Source organism: Leptosomus discolor, chromosome 5, assembly GCF_034619465.1.
Source record: "Leptosomus discolor isolate bLepDis1 chromosome 5, bLepDis1.hap2, whole genome shotgun sequence".
Classification (NCBI taxonomy): Eukaryota; Metazoa; Chordata; class Aves; order Leptosomiformes; family Leptosomidae; genus Leptosomus; species Leptosomus discolor.
Genome location: NC_141395.1, coordinates 60,284,755 through 60,307,683, shown reverse-complemented (window position 1 = coordinate 60,307,683; position 22,929 = coordinate 60,284,755). Strand labels below are relative to the sequence as shown.

The window sequence follows — 22,929 nt, the reverse complement described above, 5'->3', positions numbered from 1 at the left end:
TCTTGGTCCAATTTAAGTTGTTATTGAAAGTACTATCATCACCATTACTATCTGGTCTTCAAATTGTAGCAGGATCAGAAGCTGATAACAACGTAGTAACTCTTCCAATTCATTCCCCCATCCCACTATGGGGGGGAGTGAGTGAGTGACTGTGTGATGCTTAGTTGCCAGCTGGGGTTAAACCATGACACCAAATTACATCATTACACCTTCACACCATACACCCAGCACAGTCTGGCAGTACCAAATGGTTTTCTCCTTTAGTTTTCAGACCAGGATTCTGTCTATGCGGGAATGCTGTAGAACTGCCGAGCTCCCAAGCTTCCCTTCAGTTTCAAGCACCTTAACTGTATTTCCATATGATAAAGTTTTTGTGCTGGGCCTATATTCCCAACGGGAATACTGAATCAGTAACAAAAATTTACTAGAGAGCAAAGAATGATTTAAAGCATGCTATGAAAAGTGACTTAGATAATACAAATACCATGGAAATTCAGATTTTGGTATTTGTTATTTTCACCACGAGAATCATGCACCTGGCCACTATTCATCAGTGTGATACCAGTTCTTGTATTCTTTATTTTCTACCCAAGTGTCAGAAGACAAATGTTCTCTACTTGAAGAGAAAGCCAAAAGTAGCAATAAGCTGACAATAATTTGTATCAACCTGCAAAGAAAACTTAAGAACCAGAAGGTATTCTCTTTTTCATTTGCTTAGTCTCTGCCAAGTCGTCTCCATTTGACTAAGATTTTAACAAAATAGAAGCTCTATACGAAAGCTAAGATTATGCTGCTTATAACAATATTTCATTGGTTAAAAAAAAGCCAGCTATTAAAAAGTTACTTCTGCAACCTTGGATTTCCCTCAAAACTGACATAAATAAAAAAGTTGTACACCATGAATGGTTAATAATTGAGACATAATCCTTCAAAAATACTCTATACATAGCAGCAGCTATGGGTGCACTGAATAGTCACTTTAAATAAAAATCAAAATATAAATCTGTATATTCACAGAATCACAGAATGTTAGGGGTTGGAAGGGACCTCAAACGATCATCTAGTCCAACCCCGCTGCCACAGCAGGACCACCTAGAGTAGGTCACACAGGAACACATCCAGACGGGTTTTGAATGTCTCCAGAGAAGGAGACTCCACAACCTCTCTGGGCAGCCTGTTCCAGTGCTCTGTCACCCTCACAGTGAAAAAGTTTTTCCTTATGTTAATCTGGAACCTCCTGTGCTCCAGCTTGCACCCACTGCCCCTTGTACTATCATTGGCCATCACTGAGAAGAGCCTGGCTCCATCTTCCTGACACTCACCCTTTACATATTTATAAATATTGATGGGGTCACCCCTCAGTCTCCTCTTCTCCAAGTTCGAGAGACCCAGTTCCCTCAGCCTTTCATCATAAGGGAGGTGTTCCACCCCTTAACCATCTCTGTGGCTCTGCACTGGACTCTTACCAGCAGTTCCCTGTCCTTCTTGAACTGAGGAGCCCAGAACTGGACATGATATTCCAGATGCAGTCTCACCAGTGCAGAGTAGAGGGGGAGGAGAACCTCCCTCGACCTACTGAACACACCCGTTCTGTTACACCCCACGGTGCCATTGGCCTTCTTAGCCACAAGGGCACATTGCTGGCTCATGGTCATCCTGCTGTCCACCAGGACCCCCAGGTCCCTTTCCCCCACACTGCTCTCTAACAGCTCAGTCCCCAGCCTATACTGGTACATGGAGTTGCTCCTTCCCAGATGTAAGACTCTACACTTGCCCTTGTTGTACTTCAGTTAATAATTACTTACATTTCCATATATGCTTTACCCTAAAAGTGGGTCTGCCCTTTGTAAAAATTGAAACATTTTTTAATATTCCCAGCAAGGTTTAGTCAGATTGCCTCAGCAAAAACAGCCACTCATTTGTCAGCTTAATCCCTGACAGGCACAAAAGAGGAAATAAAGGAGCAGGTAACTGTAACAGACTGAAAATTGCATGGAAAGTAGAAGCATGTTAGAGGAGAGAAACCAAAATGTACGTAACGGACATTCAAACCCTTCAGACATAAGAGCTTGAGGGAAGTTGCTCACTTAGCACCAGAGATGTGATAGGAACTATATACTGAATAGCCACATGTTGTTACACATGTAAATGATCATTTGCAGTTTAAAATGATGACGAACATTAGGGAAAGCAAGGTTTGAATTTTATTTGGCAAGTCAAAACCATCTTGTGCCATTTTTTTGAATAATTTCTGATAAAAATAGTCTTGAAACTAGTAATATTGCAAGTAAAATAAGGCTCACATCACTTTTACTCACAAAATATAGTTTGCCCTGTCATTTGAAGGAGAAGGACTTTAAATTATTACAATAATGCATAGCCAGTAGAGTGCAGCAGCTGTGATATGATCCCCTAGAAGTTCTGACCTTTCTAAGACAAGATTTGATAAACACCATACAAATTGAACTTGCTGTATGATCTTTCTTATCAGTTCTTCACAAAATGAAATGCATGATTCTTCTTTGGAAAAAAAAAAAAATATCCATTATGGTTACAGTCAATGCCAAAATGAGTGATTAGCCTCCATGTTTTGCAACACCTTTTGCCACATCATGAAGGCAGGTTCCATTGGAGACTGAGGCCACCAATTCAACAGCATGTTTAAGATGCTTTCCTCTTATTATAGTAACACTATCACTTCTGTCTTGTTTAAGTTACACTTAAGCCAGCATTTTCTAAATCTATTTGGTTATCTCATTCAGACAATCTGTCATCCCTCTAGGGGTACTGTCCGTTTCTTTTGGAAAGCAGTCCAAAGCAGGATGTTGTCAGCATATTAGTAGCACCCCAGCCCGTGACATCCACGAACTCAGAAATTTCAAAAATTAAGACAGAGAGAAAATACCCTTACACAAATCTTTCAGCAGCTGCTTTAATTGTGTTACAGCATACTGCAGTCTGTATTGTCTAGATGGCAACCAGTTTATTTACACCTGTATGCATACACATGGAAGCGTTCTGTTCTTCAGTCATACCAATTTTTTTTTTACTTCTTATGTTGCGTAACACAAAGTATCTAGAGATTTTAGTACATGAAATAGTTCAGACACAGCTCCATTTCAGCCTTCTTTATAAATAAATGCAATTACTTTATTACTATTTTATCCGATTTCTCCATTTGGGGGACTTTTTTCACCTTTTCCTTGCCCATGATGCTAACTGCTGGCCAGCTAGGTATTTTTGGTTGTGTTCTCTTTCTACTTGCAAGTTTGTTTTTTAATCCAAGATTCTCAAGGAATTCCTCATTCTAACATACTACCTTAATTTTGTTTAAAGATTTTTTTTTTCTTTCACAAATAGACATTTTCTTAAACAATAGATTCCTCACACCGTGCCTGAGTATTTTTTAATTCATTATTAATAATATTTCTTAATTTATCAAAAATGTGACATCTGTTACCTTTGAACTATCACATTCTGTGGATTCATCTGAGAATTACAAATCTGTGTATATTTCAGGATTAAAATAGATCAGTTAGATTCTGAAGTAAATATAGAGATGTATTTCTTTTGACCACTATATTTACCTGTCCCAAACACGGTTATCTTCGCCTTCTGATAAAACTGGGTTCCACCATATTCATGACTGACTATCCTGGCCTCACTAACACTGTGAACAACCCAACAAACATAAATAAACCTCTTGTATTAAATATTATGAGGAAAAAATATGAAAAAAAGTCCAGGGCGTCTTTACCAGTCAGGCAACCATAATCTTATGCTGCAAATGGTAAATGTAATAGTCTCATAACAGGAAGCGTCACGATCAGTCATCAGAATCACACAACAAAAGTACCTCATATTTACTTTATTATGGAGACAAAACCAGTTTTATAATTAAGAAGGCATTTTGTGGATTTATATTTTACTTTGAGATAGCTACAATCTCCCTGTTCCTTTTTTTCATACTGCAAATTATGGTTTTATTTTTAGCTCATTTACGCTCTGTTTTCTTTCCATCTTGCTGCCTAAGAAAATAAACACAGTAGAGTGCTAGACTTCTCATGACTCCCATTTCACAAGTGTATTGGCTGCAGAGACGTATTTTTCTCTCTCAGAAAAAATATTCCTTCCAGTGGAGTGTGTTATTTTCAACAGCTTCTATTAAAAACCATACTGAACAGGAACTACACAAACTGCAAATAAACCTGCTGACTATATATAGTGTAAATTTTCTTAAATAATTGTTTATGTGGGCTTGCTATCACACCTGGGGTAGATAATCTGAAGAAATTCAGAGCTACCTAGTGGCTGGCAGACATACTGTTTTTACACAGTAAATTTAGAATACAAAAATAATGATCCATTGCTTTATGTCAAGTATTTGAGAAATGCCAGTCTGTTTCAACAAGAATTCATTAGAGATTTTTATAAATGGAGCGATCTATCAATATCTTATCAATATATACAAATACCCAAAGGGACGGTGCAAAGAGGAGAGAGTCAGGCTTTTTTCAGTGGTACCCAGTGATAGCACCAGAGGCAACAGGCACAAACTGAAACACAAGAGGTTACCTCTGAACATAAGGTAACATTTTTTACTGTAGGGGTGACTGAGCAGTAGCACATGTATATCTAGCCCAGAGAGGTTCTAGAGTCTCCATCGCTGGAGATATTCAAAACCCATCTGGACATGGTCCTGGACAACTGGCTCTAGGTGACCAAGCTTGAGCAAGGGGGTGGGACAAGATGACCTCCAGATGTCCCTTCCACCCTCAACCATTCTGTGATTTTGTGGTACAGAATGCACGTCCAATGGTGTCAGACTAATCCTGTCTCTGCCCGTAAGGACACATGGTCAACTGTTCTTCAAAAACACTTCCACCAGCGCAAAACTGAAATTTGTAACGTGATACCTGGTATTTTCAACCACTACTATGATTCCTTTTCTGCCTCCTCCCACCACATTTTGTCCTCCCCAGATTAACTGTAAATAAGTCTTTTCACCAGCAAAGTTGGACAGCCAGACGTATCTTGAATGCCATTACAGACTCAGATACTGACAGTGTTTTCAAATGTAAAATGCCCCAATATGTATGGATAGCAGTAAAAATTTCTTCAGAGTTCTGTGCTGCTCCCCCGGTGTCCCACAATGTTACCAGGTGCAACAGTTCTCTGCAAGCCATTAAAGTCAGAAAAAGTAATTAAATAAAGTTGCACCATTAGTATCTCTGTTCAATTTTCGCCCTGAACATTTACAATAATAACAAAAAATAAATCCTGTTCATTAATAAATTAATGAAATTACCATAAACAAACAGTGCTGGAAAACACTTAGTGCATTCTCTTGTCCCAGCCCAGGACCAGTTACACTTGTGTCTCTTCTAACACGTATTTGCCAAACCCACTCATTAAGATTTTCAGTGACACAGCTTCCCACACAAGCCCTAGGTAAACTATGCAAGCATTTTAAGATTTCTTTCCATGAAAAAGATTTCCCTACCCAGCTGGATCCTCCCTGATCCAACTTAATTTTACTCCTTTCTGCTTCACCACCAGAGGCATGGAGAAGAGATTATTTCCTTCTATTTTTCAACAACTTTCTGCATAATAGAAGACTTGTCCATCTCCTTCATCCCCTGGGATTTTCTCTTCATGAGGCTGAATCACCTCATATGTTTCAATCTTTCCTGATACATGCCACGTTTCTTAGACATCTTATTCATTCTTATTACTCTCCACTGAATTCCAACTGTTCCATATAATTTTTGAAGTATAGTGTCCAAAAAAGGGCACGCTATTCCAGGTGAGATCTTACCAAAGCTTAGCAGTGTGAAAACTTCTTCACAGCGCTTCCAGGCTAGTGTCCATACGTTCCAGTATGATTCTTATCTCTTTCACTCTTGAGCTCCTGCTCAAATTACTATTATGGCTTTCATATTCTCTGCTAAAGAACTTCTACCTACACCATTTTTCTCTGTCCTGTGTCAACCACATAAACTATCCCTACATAACTACACCACCTTGCACTTATCTTTTTGAATGGCATCATAACATCATACATAGCTTGGATTTCTCAGGATAATTTTGGAATATAATTCTACTATTAGATATTATGCTTCTCCTAGCCTTGTCCCATCTGCAAGTTCAATATGAATACAACATCATTTATTTCTTAATTATTTAATGAAAACACTGAACAAAACTGGTTCCCAAAGAGATCACTTTCGAAAAATCCTTCCATAGTAAACCATTTATAAATACTTTTTGGCAACTATAACTGAACTGTTTACACTGAGTATATAGTATTTTCAGGTTTTCCAAAGCCATACACTTCATATGCACAACACTGGTAAGCAGAACAAGCTTTGTTGCATTAAGGAAACTGGGAATACAAAGTACTGAGGTGTTGTGAACAAAATGTAATATTACCGGTATCTAACAGTAAGCAATAAAGAAAAACTTTGCTGTTAATATTATATGCAATTTTTTAAGAACTTAAGTGAGGATATCACAGAGCTCAGAATACATTGCTTTCCAGAATATCAATTTTATGGCCTATTTCGCCATTTAATTTTTGAAAATTTCTCGCTGTGTATTCTCAAAAAGTAATTCACAGCTTTCATGGCCTAAAAGTATGAAACTCCACTTAAATACACATTTTTAAAAATAAACTAAAAGTGATTCTACCTGGAAAATAATTAACAAGTTATATGCATGTTTTAAACCAGTTATGCATGGGTTCAAAAGCAAACATTTCTTTAATCATGTGAACTTACAAGGCATTCCCATTTAGAAGAAAGAAAAGACAGCAACTTAATTGTTTAAAGCCTAAATAATATCAGAAGTCACATTTAAAAATTTGAAAATTTGAAACAATAAATACTTCTTAGTTTCTCTTTATGAGAAGCATATTTTCAGCTCCACGCTTTAAGTTCTTCTCTAAGACTGAATGTCCTAGCTTTGCCAGTTTCTGTTAAAGTTTTCATATAGCAAGAAAAGTAAATTTTTTATAGGGCTTTCATACTGGCTTAGCACTGTCAAAGGTTGAAATGGATGAAATACTGGCCCCATCAAAGTCAAAATTCCCTCAGCTTTGACAGACCCAAGATTTCACCTTATATCTGCTAAAGTTTTGAAACTTCACAGATATTTTGAAGCATGAAAAAAATGAAATTACATTTTCCTGGTTCTTAAAATGCTCTTCATACATATAATGTAGATTTGTATAGCATTCTATGCATGACCAATATCACTAATACCATGCATGTGCATAGACGTGCTATATATAATACTACATGTCTTATTCCAGCTCATGCACAGAAAACACATCACTTCACTGAGAGTTTCATGTGTGGAACATTTGCAGAAAAAGGCAAAAGGAGCAGTAGTAACTCCTGAGATTGTATTCTAGTGTAATCGCTTAATTTATTGACAAGGAGAGTACAACCTGATCTTCATTTTTCCCTTTGCAAATGAGGGGTCGGAAAGCAAATGTTGTTAGCTTGTAAAATGCCCTCAGTAGGATGTTCTAAACGGGCAATTATTTTAAACATACTCTCCAGTATGTTTTAATGTTATACAGACATTACTTAGTCTACAGAGAGCGGCTTACTTACGTCTGGGGCTCCTTTTCATTTTGCTGTTTTTGCTGTGGTTGAAGCACGTTATTTACCAGCTCAGTGATCCCACTAAAGGGAAACCACCTGTTTAAATAAGCAAATAATGTGACTGAATAACCAATAAAACCACACTAGTTTAAACGTTTTCTTATCCAATGCTAATAGAAATAGAGGCAGAAAAGTCAGAGCCAATGGGAATGTTAGCTGCAATACTAAGTCAGCCACTAAGGATGTAAGGGAAATAAAGTTTTACAGTTCACCAGTTCACAAGCAGGCAGCAAGAACCTACATCCAGCTAACATGTGGATGAAGTAAGAAGCTGCAGGCAGCTCTCTTACAAGCCAGTCAGGAAGCGGATGACAAACTAACTGCAGCCTACCGGGTATTAGTGAAAGCTAATACCATCAAAGGTGCAGAAAGCAGAACATGGCAAAGGTAGAAAAGTCAAGCCTATTGCATTTTTAAGATATTTTACTTACTGTGTCAGCTGTGGTTTTTGCTCTTCTTTGACCCTAAAAAAATAAGTTTGCACAACTGAGTGCAACATGTAAAACAGCTACCCTGAAGTTGTACAATCTGTATCAAACGGGCAGGAGAAAGTTCTTACTGTGAGTTAAAAGGATTTCCTTTAATATTTGTTGAATATTTATACTAACTGATATTCTCTGCTTATTTCCATTTAGGATTAAAAACGGGGAATGCCAAATATCTAAAACTTTTTGTTACAAAATGAAATTGCTAATGTTCTATAACTGGCTTCCAGTTCTTTGAGCTGAATATCACATTAGAACATTTCCAGCAACACATTCAGCTATAAATGCAAAGGAAGGTGGTTTGATTATTTTAACTATATTTTTTTTTATTATTTACAACCAAATTGCCTATTATAATACAAGGTGAATTTATAACATGTAACATGCCATTAAAATGCCATATCCTAAACTAATAGATTAAAGGAAAAATCTGCACTATATTTATTAAACTACAATGATGTCAGGGCCTGCAGACAGTGTAACTCTAAAAACTAAGGAAGGAAAGCTAAGCAATTTTATTATTGATAAAAGAAATAACTAGATATACATACAGTAGGTCTGTAGAGTACCAATTAACATTTGTCCATTGTCTTTAGGAAAATATGCTATCTGACACACATGTTTTAACTTCAGCGAGCAAGCTGATGTTCTGTGCAATTCCTCTCCATTAAAGGCAAAAATGGAGATGTACACTCACAGGAATATTTACATCCTCTAATTGCAGACATTGGTCTTAAATACCAAGTTAGGATCTAGCTTCTCTATATGTTCAAAAAACCCGAAAAGATTCCCAAATAGATATTCTGAATGTCTCTACGGAGAACACTCTCTTACCTAACTAAACAGGGAGTGCAGGCTCCCAATTTCAGTGAATGCTTAATGTTGGACAGAAAATTAAAGCTCACCAAAATAGCTCCACATATTCTTCACCATATGATAACACAGTGGATACCTCTGTAAACAGGGTTCAGTGACTACACAAGAGCTAAGTAAGTCAGCATTAAGACACACTAAAAACTTCCCAAAACTGACGACAGAAAGCAAAAACTGAACACACATCACACAGTAAAAGTCTTCTAGCATGGTTTTACCTCTTCAGCATTTTAGAAGTTTATATACAAACAAATATTCCAGTTAAAAAAAATAAAAAGCCAACACAAGCAGATGTACTCCAAAGTTAAGAAATTTGAAAATAAAAATTTCTCATCCAGTCACAATTGCACTCTACCATGCATGTCAATCATAATACTATCTTTAACTAAGAGATTCCATACCAGGTTTTCAACATAGGAAATTCAAAGGGGGAGGAGTGGGAGGGGCAGGGAATTGAAGCATTTCCATAACTTTTTCACTAGTCAGCTTAGGACATTTAATTCAGATCCTCCAACATTAAATCCTAAAAACTCTATATGGTTAATTGTGAGAAGGAAACACTCCCAGATAATGATTCAGAGCTCCTAAGTTTCATGCCTAGAGCTAGACAGTGTAAATATCACCTCCCTGGCAACTGGACAAAGAAAACTGAATATGCAGATAATGCCTCTCTGTACATGATTTCCAAACATATTTACTGGACACTTTTAAGTTATTACTTCATTGTGAATTTTTCTGTTGAACTCAACAAAGGAAACCTGAGCACTTCACATAAGCAGATAACAATGAACATCTTTCCTTTGGATAGTGACCGTGGTCAAATTTTTTTCGCATACGAAACCGAGATCAAAATAGAGTAAGACAAAATTGCAATACTGCACACTAATTCTGAGTGTGCCATTTCAAATCTTCGGTATGTTTTTTTTCAAGAGGATCTAGCATCTTTACATAATAGTATATTTGGTAACTTCAATTGCAGCTGCAAACCCTTGGTATTTTTGAAAATCTTACAATCAGATTTTTAGTTTAGCACCATTAAATAAATAACATTATTCATTTCAGACACTTTGAAAACCTGCATTTAAAATTATTTTCTCCGCATTTTATAGGAACACTGTGTTCTAAGTCATGATCTAATTTGACCCTACAATTCAAAATACGTCTGTCTCCTATGAAATAGTCTTTTCTCCTCCTACAATTCTGTGTCTCATCCACTATACACTTTCCAACACTGCAGTTATGTGAGGACAACAGCCTCCATTATTATATAACTGTGACGCATTCCTTGAGCACTCTCCATACATCCTTCTGTTCCTGGATTAGGCAACGATCTTCCTTGACTTTATAACAACCATGGAGGGCAAGCTACAATTTGAGAAGAAATTATGAAATTATGAAAAAAATCTATGGAAAAAATAGATTCTACCATATGAAATTAAACTAATGTTGACCTTGTGGATCAATAGGCCTGACCCTTTGAGGTGTACAGCACAGATATTTATCTTTCAAGGTCAGAGAACAGATAAAGATTCTGGATGTAAATCAGCAAACCACAGGCTAATGTCTGCTAGTCCTTTTCCGAAAAACCCTTCAATGAGATGAAATTAGAAGTTGTAGTAACCGATAGAAATAATGACATGTATTAGATGAAATACACAGAATATGTTTTTAACACTGCTGTGGTTTAAATAGCTTTTCCCGGACAGAAAAGAACTGAAGAGACTCCAGATTCTTAAACCCTGTCTACATTACGCATACAACTTTATTTGCTTCAGTTACAAGCACTGCTTTGTGTTTTACTAGATTGTGCACTCCCACATATATGCATTGCTTTCTCTTCTCCTTTCAAAAATCAGCAACTTATAATTGCTTAAAAGGGGACTGACGGGTCAAAAAAACCCCAAACCTCCATTTACTCAAGAGACCAACTGAAAATCCACAAGAGTATGACTTCATCATGCTTCTTCCAGACTACCTGTCTTCATTTTTTCTTCCCACATCTTTTCAATCCTATCCTCTCAAATATCTGCCAAGAACAATGCCGGTTCTAGTTATTCACTAGAACAATTTCCAATCTATACTTGTACTAAAACCACCAAAAGGCTGCAGATAATAGGTCTAATCAACAGTGACTGGGACAAGGCATTCTAACAGTAGAGAATATTAAATACTTTACCACCTATTTTCAATTCTGAGTATTTCTGTCACTATAGGAATTCACTTGACACTTTGCACAAGCACCAAATTAATTCTAAAATGTTAGAAGAGTCTGAAGCTTTTATCATAATTTTTTTGCACAGATCATAACTCCATATACTGTTTTGCTTGAAAACAAGCCAGGATTTTTCTACTTGTCAACAATAAAGAATTTTTGTACCTTGCACTTTGTCATCGGGGAACCTCTGCTCTTTGAAACATTCATGCGCCATTCCTCTTGTGTTCCTCTGCAAGCCTATACAGTGCAAGTGCCAGACCCCTTTGATCTTTTCCAGGAGCTAGCATCATTAGGTTAGATCTCGAGTCTCACTGAGACTTGAGACTTTTTGATGTGAGATCCAGTTCGTTTACTAAAAATTTCCTCAAAGATTATGGCTAGTCCCACTGGCACAGAGAATGAATAGGAGAACAGAACAGAAAGAAGAGGGAAGAGAACAAGAAAAATGGAAGCAGAAGAAAAGGTAGTGAAAACATTAAGATAAAAATTATTTTTAGCCTTTTAAACTCTTAATACTCCTCAATACTCCTATTAATGTGCCTAATTAATGCTCCTATTAATACTTCTAATACTCTTATTCTTCAATCTACTGCCATCAGTAAAAGCTCCTCTCTATAACCTACTATGCCAAAACCATAAGGCATTCTTCCCAAAATATGCATTGATCACAGGTAAGCCAACAAGCACTCTCATCAGACCTCTTCTCTACTTTTACATACTTGGATGCATAGCCACAAAAACATGTGGGTGGAATTCAGGTGCTTAAATACATTAAAATGACCCGTAAAACACCTCCTAGCTGTCTGAAATGAAACGGGTATCTAGTTCTTCACCAGTAAAGTTCAGGGAAATTTAGATTTCAGAATCAGACATTCCTGGCAGAGATAAACATCTTACTACCTATCTCAAACCCAACAGTGCTCTTAAGATTCACAACTTTGCAATCCACAGACCTACAAGCACAAGGAGATCTTACCTGCAGGAATAGTCTGTGTGTACCTAATGTGTCCTAGAAACACTGAGTTGAGCATAAAGCATATAACACTCTATGTCACTTTCATTTAAAAATGTTACAGGCCAGCAGTTACAGTCCTTTGCTCAGTAGCTTTCTATGCTCTCCTTATCGTCTAACAACCTCAGTGAGGTGGTTGGACAAGGATAGACTAAAATGGAACATTTTTCTAGCCCTTTTGTTAAAGCTGAGAGGACTGGAAATACAAATCAATCTTTTGCTTGGGATTCTGATTTCCCTCATCCATGAATAAAAACATCTAATTATTTATTCGCTATTATAATTAATATTGCAATTGATATTGCTGGTATCAATTTAATGAAGTTGTTGATGCTTCTACAGTAGGTATTTTTATTAAATATATTGCCTATGAAGTCCAGAGAGTGGGACACCCTTACAAAATTTTAAGTTTAGAGAAAATAGAGCGCCTAATGGCCCAAAACCTGGGATGGTTTTATCAAAGGTTCCAGACAAAGAAGTCTCAAAGTGAAATTTTGACACTAATATTTTTTAAAAATATATACTAACATGTGGTTCACTGCAACTGAAAACATAATGCTCAACAGTCCAGTACTTTCAATTCTAAAATTGAAGAGACTGACAGTATGTTCTGATTATTTCAGAACCAGCACAATAACTCGGACTCTGCTTATCTTAGGAAATGAACTCTTCAGGGTAAAAATGTTCCCTATTGTTTCTGGAGCAAGAGATAGAGATACTGTTCTACAAATTAAAGCCCCCACACTTCTCACACATTTCCCAGCTTGGTTAGACTTTTTCCTTTCTGTTATGGTGTGTGTTGACAGTAAAACCATAAAATGAGTGTCAAGATCACAAATCAGCATGAGAAAATAACCATAGTACAAGCGTAATAATAAATAAGTACTACACTGAATGGTAGCCATTATGTTATGTGCAGTTCCAACAATTAATTTATGGATCAATGCTCTCTTTTGAAGGTTACCCAAAATTGCAAGCAGGAGGCCTTGACCAGGAAGGTAATATTAAAAGGTCAACGTTAAAAATCTAGTGTTTGTCCAAACCTACCACATTATTTAAAATGAGCTACTCTGGCTTTTTCCTATATTTAGCAAACAAAGCAGTATTTTGGTTATCTCAGAGTAAGTGGGAATTTGTAACCATCAGCATTATAATTGGTTGCCAAGTGGAATATGCCAGCTGCTTGCCACTTGGGTATCTTGTGTCTGCTGAGGGAACAAGGCATGTACAAAAACTAGGAAAAACAAAAATTATAAAGCAGTAATTAATAGAAAGCTTTGGATAAAGCACAGTTGTCAAAGAAGGGCAAATGAAATAGCTAGAAGACAATAGCTAGAAGACAATACTTATCCTGTATAACCAATATTAAGATAAGAAAGTATATTCGATGAAGAAGTGTGTTCCAGTCCTAAAGTTCCGGGACATTTTTTTCAGGTTGTCACATCACTAACTTTCTGGGACTAGGAGTTTCACCAGTCTGCTCTTCTCTGGGTAAATTTTCCATTACGTGTTCGTTGCTCATCTCTGACACCATATATAATAGACCAGCTAACTTGCAACGTGTAAAATCAAAAGTTAGCCTGTGTTAGAAATGCAGGAAGAGCAAAACAAAGATCCAGTCAATGCATAGGAAGGCTGCCAACGGCAGCAGTTTAAAAAAGCACATTTTAAGGAGATCTTGCATCTTAGTAAATATTTCTTTATTAGATGTTTACCCATTCAATTTCTACTAGCTCATTTAAAGAGCAGCTAGTATTACATAATTCTTCACTGGAACGAATTTCCAAATCCAGTTTCAAGGACATGAGATACAGTTAAATACCTCCTTGAATTTAATCGGTTTGTTCTGTCAGTGGACTCCTTTCTAGACAAAAAAGGCTCTGTTCCTACCAATACCCATTTTCTTCTCTTTAAGAAGCCACACTGTGAGACAATAGTTTAATCATTAGATCATTAGTCATCTGTCCTGCAGTGTATTTGGTCACACTAATGTGTCTCTTACAAAATCTGAAAAGCCCTGACTTCTCTGTAATCTCAGTACTATATAATAGCTGAAAAGCCTCACATGGGAGCCTGACACTTCTTCCAGGCTTCTACATAAGCAGTAACTGCCTTCACTCAGAATATTCAGGCTGTTCTAAACTATGTTAACAAAATTTTAGCAGGTTATGCTTTAAAAACATGTATATTTTATTGGGGAAAAAAAACAGTTTTATTTGGGTTTAATTTTTTTCTCTGGAATTTAATAACTATTACTATTATAAACCCTGCATATATGTAGATATTTCAAGAGTGTGACATATGGACAAAAAAAATTTCAACCTAAAATAGCAAGAGTCAAATCTGAAAGAAAACCTAGACTTTCATTTACAAAGAAGGGACACAGGCAAAATTGTCCAATTGTCATGTAAGATTTGTTACTAAATGCAATTCCGTGTAATTATGGGGACCCCACAGCAAGTCTCAGGTGAGATATGGGTGGAAAAATGTTTGAGTTACATATATTACTCCTAATAAGGGTTAATTTTTGACAGCTAGAATTCATTTGAATGTATTTTTCTAAATAAAATTGGAGAAAATTCTAATTATCTTTTACTTGAGTAAATCTGTTAATCTCCGGGCACAGTTTTACTAGGGTGAACTTCAGTAACAGATAATCAAATACTGTCTTAGTTGTTTTCCTACAGTTTTTCCTTAAAAAGACACAAAAAAGTACTTCCCCTCCCCCACCTTCCTGGGAAAGGTCTTCCTCCTAATACTTCATTCCATTTCAATGAAGATTCTAATCATAAGGATATTTAAGGGATATTTATTACAGTGTCTGGATTGCAGCTTTCCTTATCTAATGTAATTTCTATTAATTTTATATTTGAAAGATGAGAGTTTATTTTTTACTTATTCTTCAAACTGGTTTGCAACTAATGGAAACTCTCAGGGAACTCATAAAACGAAACAGAAATCCTAATTTTAAAACTGATACAAAAGCTGGGATACTAAAATCGAACACATTTAATCCCTTCTCAGAGCATTAGTTGAATTCTACATAATATATTTTAAATATTCTGAAAAAAAAAGATGGCCTCACAAGTAATAAATGTACAGATTTAACAAAGTAAGTAGAGTTTTGTTTTAGAACAAACTACTCCAAAGCAGCATTTTTTCCTAGGGGTTTTGGTTGGGTTTTTTTGCTTCTTCAACAGTAGATGGCATTCCAAGCATCTCCTGTGGAAAGTGCTTTCCGCTTATGCTGTCACCAGCTGCTACAGTGAAATATAAAGCCCTGGGCTCAGCTGCTAGCAGGTGAATTAAACAAAAATTCATTTTAACTCTGTAATTAATTTTAAATGCATTAGTAATTACTTTGGTCTTGATATGTTATTTTGCCTGTTAAATAAGGATTTTATAACATTATTAGCTATAGTATATTCACCAGGTGAAAACCATATACACTAAAGAGCTTAACAACTACACAACAGATTGTATTTCTCAGACTGTGGCATTTAATTGGATGCAATGGATTCAGATTTCTTCCACAGCGCAGGCAACCCTAGAGAAGGACTGCTTGCAGAGGAAATAACAGGAACAGAAACAACAAACATAATGAATTTGTTCTTGTTCCCAGCCTCTTTAAAATCAGTCTTACAGAGAGCCCCTTTTTAGGGCAAACATGCCCTGCACCCACTCATACACGCAGCTCTGAATGACTAACATATAATAAACAGTGGTATTGGCAGTGTAAAAGTACTTCATCAGTAAGGCCAGCTTACTAAACGCATGAAAAATACAAGTTCCTTACCAAAAAAGAAACACAATACAGCTTCTGCTATGAAACCAAGATTAGAATCTAAGTTTTAAACAGGAAAGGAAAAACAGGAGAAGAAAAATAAATGAGAAACAGTAATGTAGAGTCTATTGTTCCATACAAATTTTGTTTCAATACTTTCAAATAGATTTTTTTTAATGTAGGAAAGTATTATTCTTACTGACACAAATTTTACTGTGCCAGCTTCTTGTTTTCTGTTAAAGAACAGAAAATGTAATTTCATATCTCATAGCTATGGCAAATTTATCAAGAAATCATTTAGTTTTGCTGATTTGCTGTTGCTGTTCACATAAATCTTGAAAGGTGTAAATTATGTTATTAAAGAAATTTTTTTAAATACTTTCTGAGGGAATAGTTCCAATATTATTAAGACCTTCTCTTATGAGAGTAAAACACTGGTTTTTTCTGAGAATATAATTAATCAAATAAAAATATAAATGGGAATACTTTTAGCTCACTTTGAATTCTCTATTCACATATTCTACAGAATTTATTGGTTTATATCTGAGAAATTACTGGAAGTTACTGTGATGCAATCTCACTATCTGCATGAGATATTTGAGGTAAATACAACGCCCAATTTACATGTTACTGAAAGAAAGCACAAGTGGTTTTCTTTAAAAAACAGATGTCTGGTGGTTCATTTGATGCATGGATGAGCTAGATTCAAAAACAGACTATTATTATAAACTGTCTGCATAACTAGTTACAGTAACACAGTTTACAACAGTGGAAATATTATTTTCCATTGGTTTTATAAGCCTGCATCAATATTCCACTAAGAAATAAAAGGTATCAGTCTATTTTTTTTTTTACAAAATGGTTTGCTATTTCTGTCTACCTGTCTCCTTTGATCAGTACTCTCTTGGGGTTTGTTTGCTATTTGTATCTTTATTTTTAAGTGAATTAGAGAGACGTAATTTGTTGGTTGGAACTCACCAAATTTTTCTAGACTTTTTCCAATTCTTTTTCTGAGTCCCCTTGTATCGTACTCATTGTTGTATGAATAAGGCTCTCCTAGTCCAAGTTTATTTAAACCGATATATTTTGCAGAAATTTTTATTTCTTATGTTGTACAGATGTATTTACAACTAGCAAGCAATGCTTTATCATAAATATCAATTAAACTGGAGTGTTGTAATTGTTCACAATTATTTTTATCTAGTGACCAGGCATTAGGCTCAGGAGACGAACACAATCCAATACTATGAACATAGCCAGATTTGAACTACTACTGACAAATTTCCATACATTCCACTCTCTCCACAGTTAATTTCAACTCTCTACAGTTAGTTTCAACCTTTAAGGTTTTAGAATGAATGTTCAAAGAAGTCTACTTGTCTTTAAAAAGGAACTGCTTTGGTAAAAGCATTCTAAACATAAACCAACTCATCTGGCCTCATTCATGAAGCAAATACCACTTAAAAGTTTTTTAATTAATTAAAAATAAAAAGGAAATCTCTCATCAGTGAGATTAATCTTTAGCCATTTTGATTTTTTTTTTGGCCCGGAACTAAAATTATTTCAAAGAGCTTCAATATCACAAATTGCACACTAAGCAGAAGCTTAAAAGCTTTTAAATGATCTGCTATAAAAATTAATGAAAATTATCTCTTTCAAACTAAGATGTAAGGCCCTCTGATCAGAATTCCTTAGCCTCTCCAAAATATCTTGGTTTGGCTGAGAAAAATCAATAATTTTAAAAGCTAGAAATACATCATTTTGGATAGTTTTCATTAACTCCCACAGGAACCTCTGCAGTGGCCAGTGGCTGAATCTGAGACATTTCCTGGTTGAGTGAGTTGTGGTTTTACTCAGCCTACTAAAATCTTGCTACACCAAAACTTGAGAAGTGTGATGTTTTGGTTAGATTAGATTTGATGTTCCAGAGTACAATGCACATTGATGAATCAGGCTATACTAAATTCAAGGCTGTAGTGATATCATATATTTGTTTTCTCTTTGGAGAATTTCCTTCAGTGTCTTTTTAGAGATTATTCATCAAATTGGTTCAATAACCAGTGAAACAAAATCTTGAATTTAATCTCCCTCTGCATCGTAGAATGAAGAATGAAATGAGAATCTGAACTGTGTAACTATTCCCGTTGTTCAATGAAAGCAAAACATCTTCTCTACATAGGCTCCAGGAAAGAACTCTAAAATCCAAAAAAGGGAGACTACAACCAAACAAAAACTGTATTACTATTTAGTACATTCTGTGTTTATTTATGCTGCTTTAATTTGGTCTCATAAGACAACTACTTACACACAAGTATAACTGTTCCTCTGAACAAACTACCTAACCTCTCAGATCTTACACAAATTATAGTCTAAATCAATAGAAGTTGTTCAAACATGTACTTTCATTCTTCTTCTGGTTCAAAAATAAATCACGGTGGTTCCTGAACGCAGTACATACATTTCTGTAAAAATCAAAATTCTCTCCGAGAAGTAGTGAAAAACTTCAATCATACAACTGCTTTTAACATAGATTTTTCAAAATATAAATAAAGTATAAATGAAACTGTAACAGTCTTCCAGTTTTCTGTCTGATTTCACTTTCTGCTGTTTTTTCCTAAGACTAACTTTCCTAGTCAGGCTCAAAAAAAGTCTTCCAAGAGTAAGAGGCAAAACCAAGTATCTAGGTTGGCAGCCTTTAAAACTTTTCACCAAATGCCAATGAAAATTTTCAGTGTAAAATTAAACATCATATTCTAATTAAATAAAACCAGTATTCTTTCAACAATTAACATTTCAGTGTTGACTCAACACCTAAACTTCCTGAAAGGATATAATGTCTCTTGTATGGCATTATAAAGAAGAATCTGAAGTTTGCTCCCTTTGTTTTCTGTTTTCTTGGAAGAAATTTAGCAACCGATTAATACACAGTTATCTGGAACACTCACTACTTCTTTGTAAGAGCCATCAGGTTTGGTTTTCAGAAATTTAGGATTAGCCATAATATTAAAGGCACTTGTAGGGGGAAGGCAGGGGTAGAAAAAAGGAATTTCAGTTCCCTCAGGTCTCACATTCTTCCTCCAGCAAAACTATACCTGTACTAGAGGCATAAACAGAATGCTACCTACAGAAATACTTACCTTTCTGAGCATCATCCTTCATAAACATACGTTATTCAAACTCTTCTGTGAAAAGAAGTTCTAAATGTTTAATAACGGAATTCTGAATCGCAGCTTTGGATGATCATTTAACTCCTAAGTCTTTATTGTAATGCAGACACTCATTGTTCTCATTTCCAGCTAATTACAAGCATTCATTCATGTCTGTTTGCAATTAGGGTGCATTTAAAATGAATAGAACTGCCACTCATGAAGAGACTATATATAAATGAAAATTAGTAAACACAAAGTGACATCAAATCCAGCCCAGACAATAGTCCTGTGATTTAAAGTGTAGCACATGCTAAACATCCTTGAAAAACTCACTAGTTAACACATCTTGCAGAGCTACATTAGTATCCATTTTAATTGGGTGTATGAAACTAAATTTTGTAAATTCAGTATTTTCTTAAACCCACACTAGCAGTATAAATGAGAAGTAAAGACAATCAACAGAAAACAAGTTTAAAAGTGATTCTCAAGTTCATAAATTAGTGAATTCGTATGCTGCTGTTTTGCAAGGAAATTACTAACCCCTTTCTTCCTAGGAAAGGGGTACATGCATTTTTGCTTAAAGAGAGAGTGAGAGGGGGAAAAAAATAATGTACTTCATACATTAAAAACTTACCCAAAATCACCACAAGGAATAGAGTTCTCAAAACTGCAGATATTACTGATGGAAGGATGAGTTTACTACATTTCAGTCATGGTTATTCTCATTAGTCATCCCAAGCACAACTTCAATACACACAGTCACATGTCGGGGGCAAATGAGAAAACAGTGAATGAAATAGCTTAATTTGTAATAAAAATTAGACCTACTTCCTTCTATCTTGTCTGAATCTCCCAAACTGCAATTTAAGCTCAGTACTTGTCCCATCATCTACTGTGGGTGTGAAGAACAGCAGCCTTTCATTTCTTTGAAAATCTTAAAGTTCCCCTCAGTCTCCTGTCCTAAAGCATGCCAAATTCGTTCAGCACCTCTTCACAGCACGTTTTCTACAGATCTCACCTGGAGTCCTGTCAAATAATCCACCTCTATTTTGAGCTGCAGTTTTCAAAACTGGATACATTCCAGCTGTGCCCTTACTGCTGCTGATGAGAACTGAAGGATTGCCTCACAGTTTTGTAGGACACAGTAATGTTTATGCAACCTATGATGGCAAATACATTTTCCATAACAACATGGACAATTCAAGTCCAGGTTCAGTGTAAGAGGAAGTTTAGATACTGCACTTGGGAATTGCTACCTAATCAGTTGCTAACTTCAATTTAAATGTATGATTACATCTAAGCACAGTACTTACTGAATAATGTCCTTGTTGAGTATCATATAAGAATTTTAGACCATACCTCTAATTTGTCAAAATTATTCTAAACCTCTTTTCTAACGTGTTTGTAAGTGCACCCTATTCCATCATTCTGGACATTAATGAATGTGCTTGGAAACTTCAGCAAAGTTTTGTTTGGCACATCGTTCCACTTAGACAGAAAACCACCCATAAATACTAAGTAAAACCTTCTGACCACTACTCATTGGTACATATTACTATTCTACAGCAGTTTTCTCTATCTCACCTGCCCTGGCTTGCTTAGGAATATGTTCTGCAAGATGATATTAAAGCCTTCCTCAAGTCAAGATACGTTATCTATTGCCACTTCTCTGCTTACAGAACCTGATACCTGTTGCAAAATTAAATTAGATTTTTTTGGCACAATTTGTTCTTGATAAATCCACATTGACTGTTATTAATTTCTTTTTTATCTTCTAGATACTTGCAAGAACTTCACTTATTTCTTCCACTTTTTTTCCAGGAATTAAAGTGGGCTGATTCACTTCTAAAACTCTGGGTCATCTTCTACTAACATCACCCCCACTTTTTAAAGGGGATTCTGTGTTTGCTCTTTCCTCATCTTCTCTAAACCATATCCAGAAAAAAAGATTCCATCAGATTTCCTCAACTCTGAAAATAGCTTAGAATAAAATCCATTAGACCCAACTAATTAGTAATTTTACTACTTTGTGACTCACAAGTACATTTCAATTCACAGTTTTAGAGACAATCCTAGCACCTCAATCAATTAAAATACTACTTTAGCCAACAGAAACTGAAAACTACTTTCTAAAGCCCTGTCTATTCAGACTATTTGGGCTGAATAAAAGTATTAGCATAAAGTCTAATCTTGACCTTCTAGGATCAAAACAAGGTATGGAACATCTGTGACTACTTCAAAAATTTTCTCATTCCCATTCCTGAAAAAAAAGTGCAATAGTCCTGTGTGGGTACTGAACGCTTTCTCCTATAATTAAAACACTTGTACTAACTGAGAAACAAAATTTAAAATTGCCTACTACTTTTGGGCAACACTGCCTTGGAAAGCACAATGGTTTCTTACTAATACAGATGATCCCTATTCACCGAAGACAGAGAAGGTTCATCTATCATAGCCCTGCCAGGCCTGTCTGTGGCGCTGCTTGCCTGTAGCAAACATTCCAGAATTTTTTTAGCTTATCTGGCCTATTCTACCAAGATCGTGGGATTCATAGTCACAGCTGAATTCTTACTTGAAGAAGTGACCCTGATGGAGAACAGAAAATGCAGAGAGATATGGATGTGCTTGTCAGAGGTGCAGAAACAACACATTTTGAAACTGAGCCTTACTTATAGTCTCAATTTTTTTCATACAGAAAATAATAATCTCTTTTTTCCTCCTCAAAAGAGACACCAACTATAAGGAGAATAACCTAAGTAGCTAAACTGAATCCCAAAATCAATTAACAGGGTATACAATTCAAAAATTTACTTAAACTTTCCGTTACAAACAAAAGAGGGGTGAAAAGAGTGACCAGCAAAACTACAATATTAAAGAGTTCAGAGCAGATGGGCAAGAATGGCATGATGACTGGGGAAAAGTCAGTGAGACGTGAGTTCAGGATCTTTTAACCTTACTGTAAAAGTAATAAAATCAGTAACTCCATTTCAATAACATAAATTTTTATATACGCAGGAGACATAGACACTTTAAAGACAGTTTTGGCTCATTTTCTCTTCCATTTTGGCACTCTAGCTCCTTGATCATCCAAAGCATACACATACTCGTTTGCAGCCAGGCCCATTATGGCTGAACCAAGCAATCTTCTTGATGCAGAAAAAACAGCTATGAATGAGAAGATATGGGGGATTTTTTGCATCCATTTTGTTCATGCATTGCTAAACAAATCTCTGTAGTTCACATAACTAAACTATAGAAGTCTTTCAGTTTGCCTAAAATTATTTTGTTTCAACATCTCTGATAATAGCTGTAATACAAGTGATGCTAAAAATATTGCAATATTATCTCATTGACTGCAGTGACTAAAAAAGTAGCACTGTGCAAAAAAAAAGGCTACATTGAATAAGACTAGATGAAACTATAAAAATATAAAATTACTGAGCTTCAGAAGGAGAAAATAGCAAATTCTTCCAACTTATGTGAAACAGGATCTTTTTACTTTCTGGAGAACTTGTATACAGTGGCTTACAATGCAGCTCAAAGAAGATATCATATCTGGAAGACAAACACTTAGAAAATGGAAGTGTAGAAGCAATCTCATTTCTGTAGAAAATAAAAACACTCTAGACTGACCTACAAAAAGCACATGAAACTACCACCTAACTAATTATGCATAATGTTTTTTACTGCTAACACAATGCTGCAGAATAACACTGATTTGCAAAATGTTCTTAGAACAGA

The 22,929-nt window shown here is 35.7% G+C and overlaps 1 protein-coding gene across 24 annotated transcripts in view; it reads right to left on the bottom strand.

The window, feature by feature from the left end:
• The window catches only part of RIMS2 (regulating synaptic membrane exocytosis 2), a 478,829-nt gene that overhangs the window by 410,678 nt on the left and 45,222 nt on the right, over nt 1–22,929 (bottom strand). For 7 of the 24 annotated variants that reach the window (XM_086465565.1, XM_086465576.1, XM_086465572.1 and 4 more), the window contains exons 2-3: nt 8,102–8,134; nt 7,620–7,706 (exon numbers count right to left, since the gene is read on the bottom strand). The exons of the other annotated variants lie outside the window; for them this stretch is intronic. In XM_086465565.1, coding sequence (XP_086321691.1) covers nt 7,620–7,706; nt 8,102–8,134 — 120 coding nt within the window. The remainder of the gene's footprint in view (nt 1–7,619; nt 7,707–8,101; nt 8,135–22,929) is intronic. 24 annotated transcript variants of the gene reach the window in all.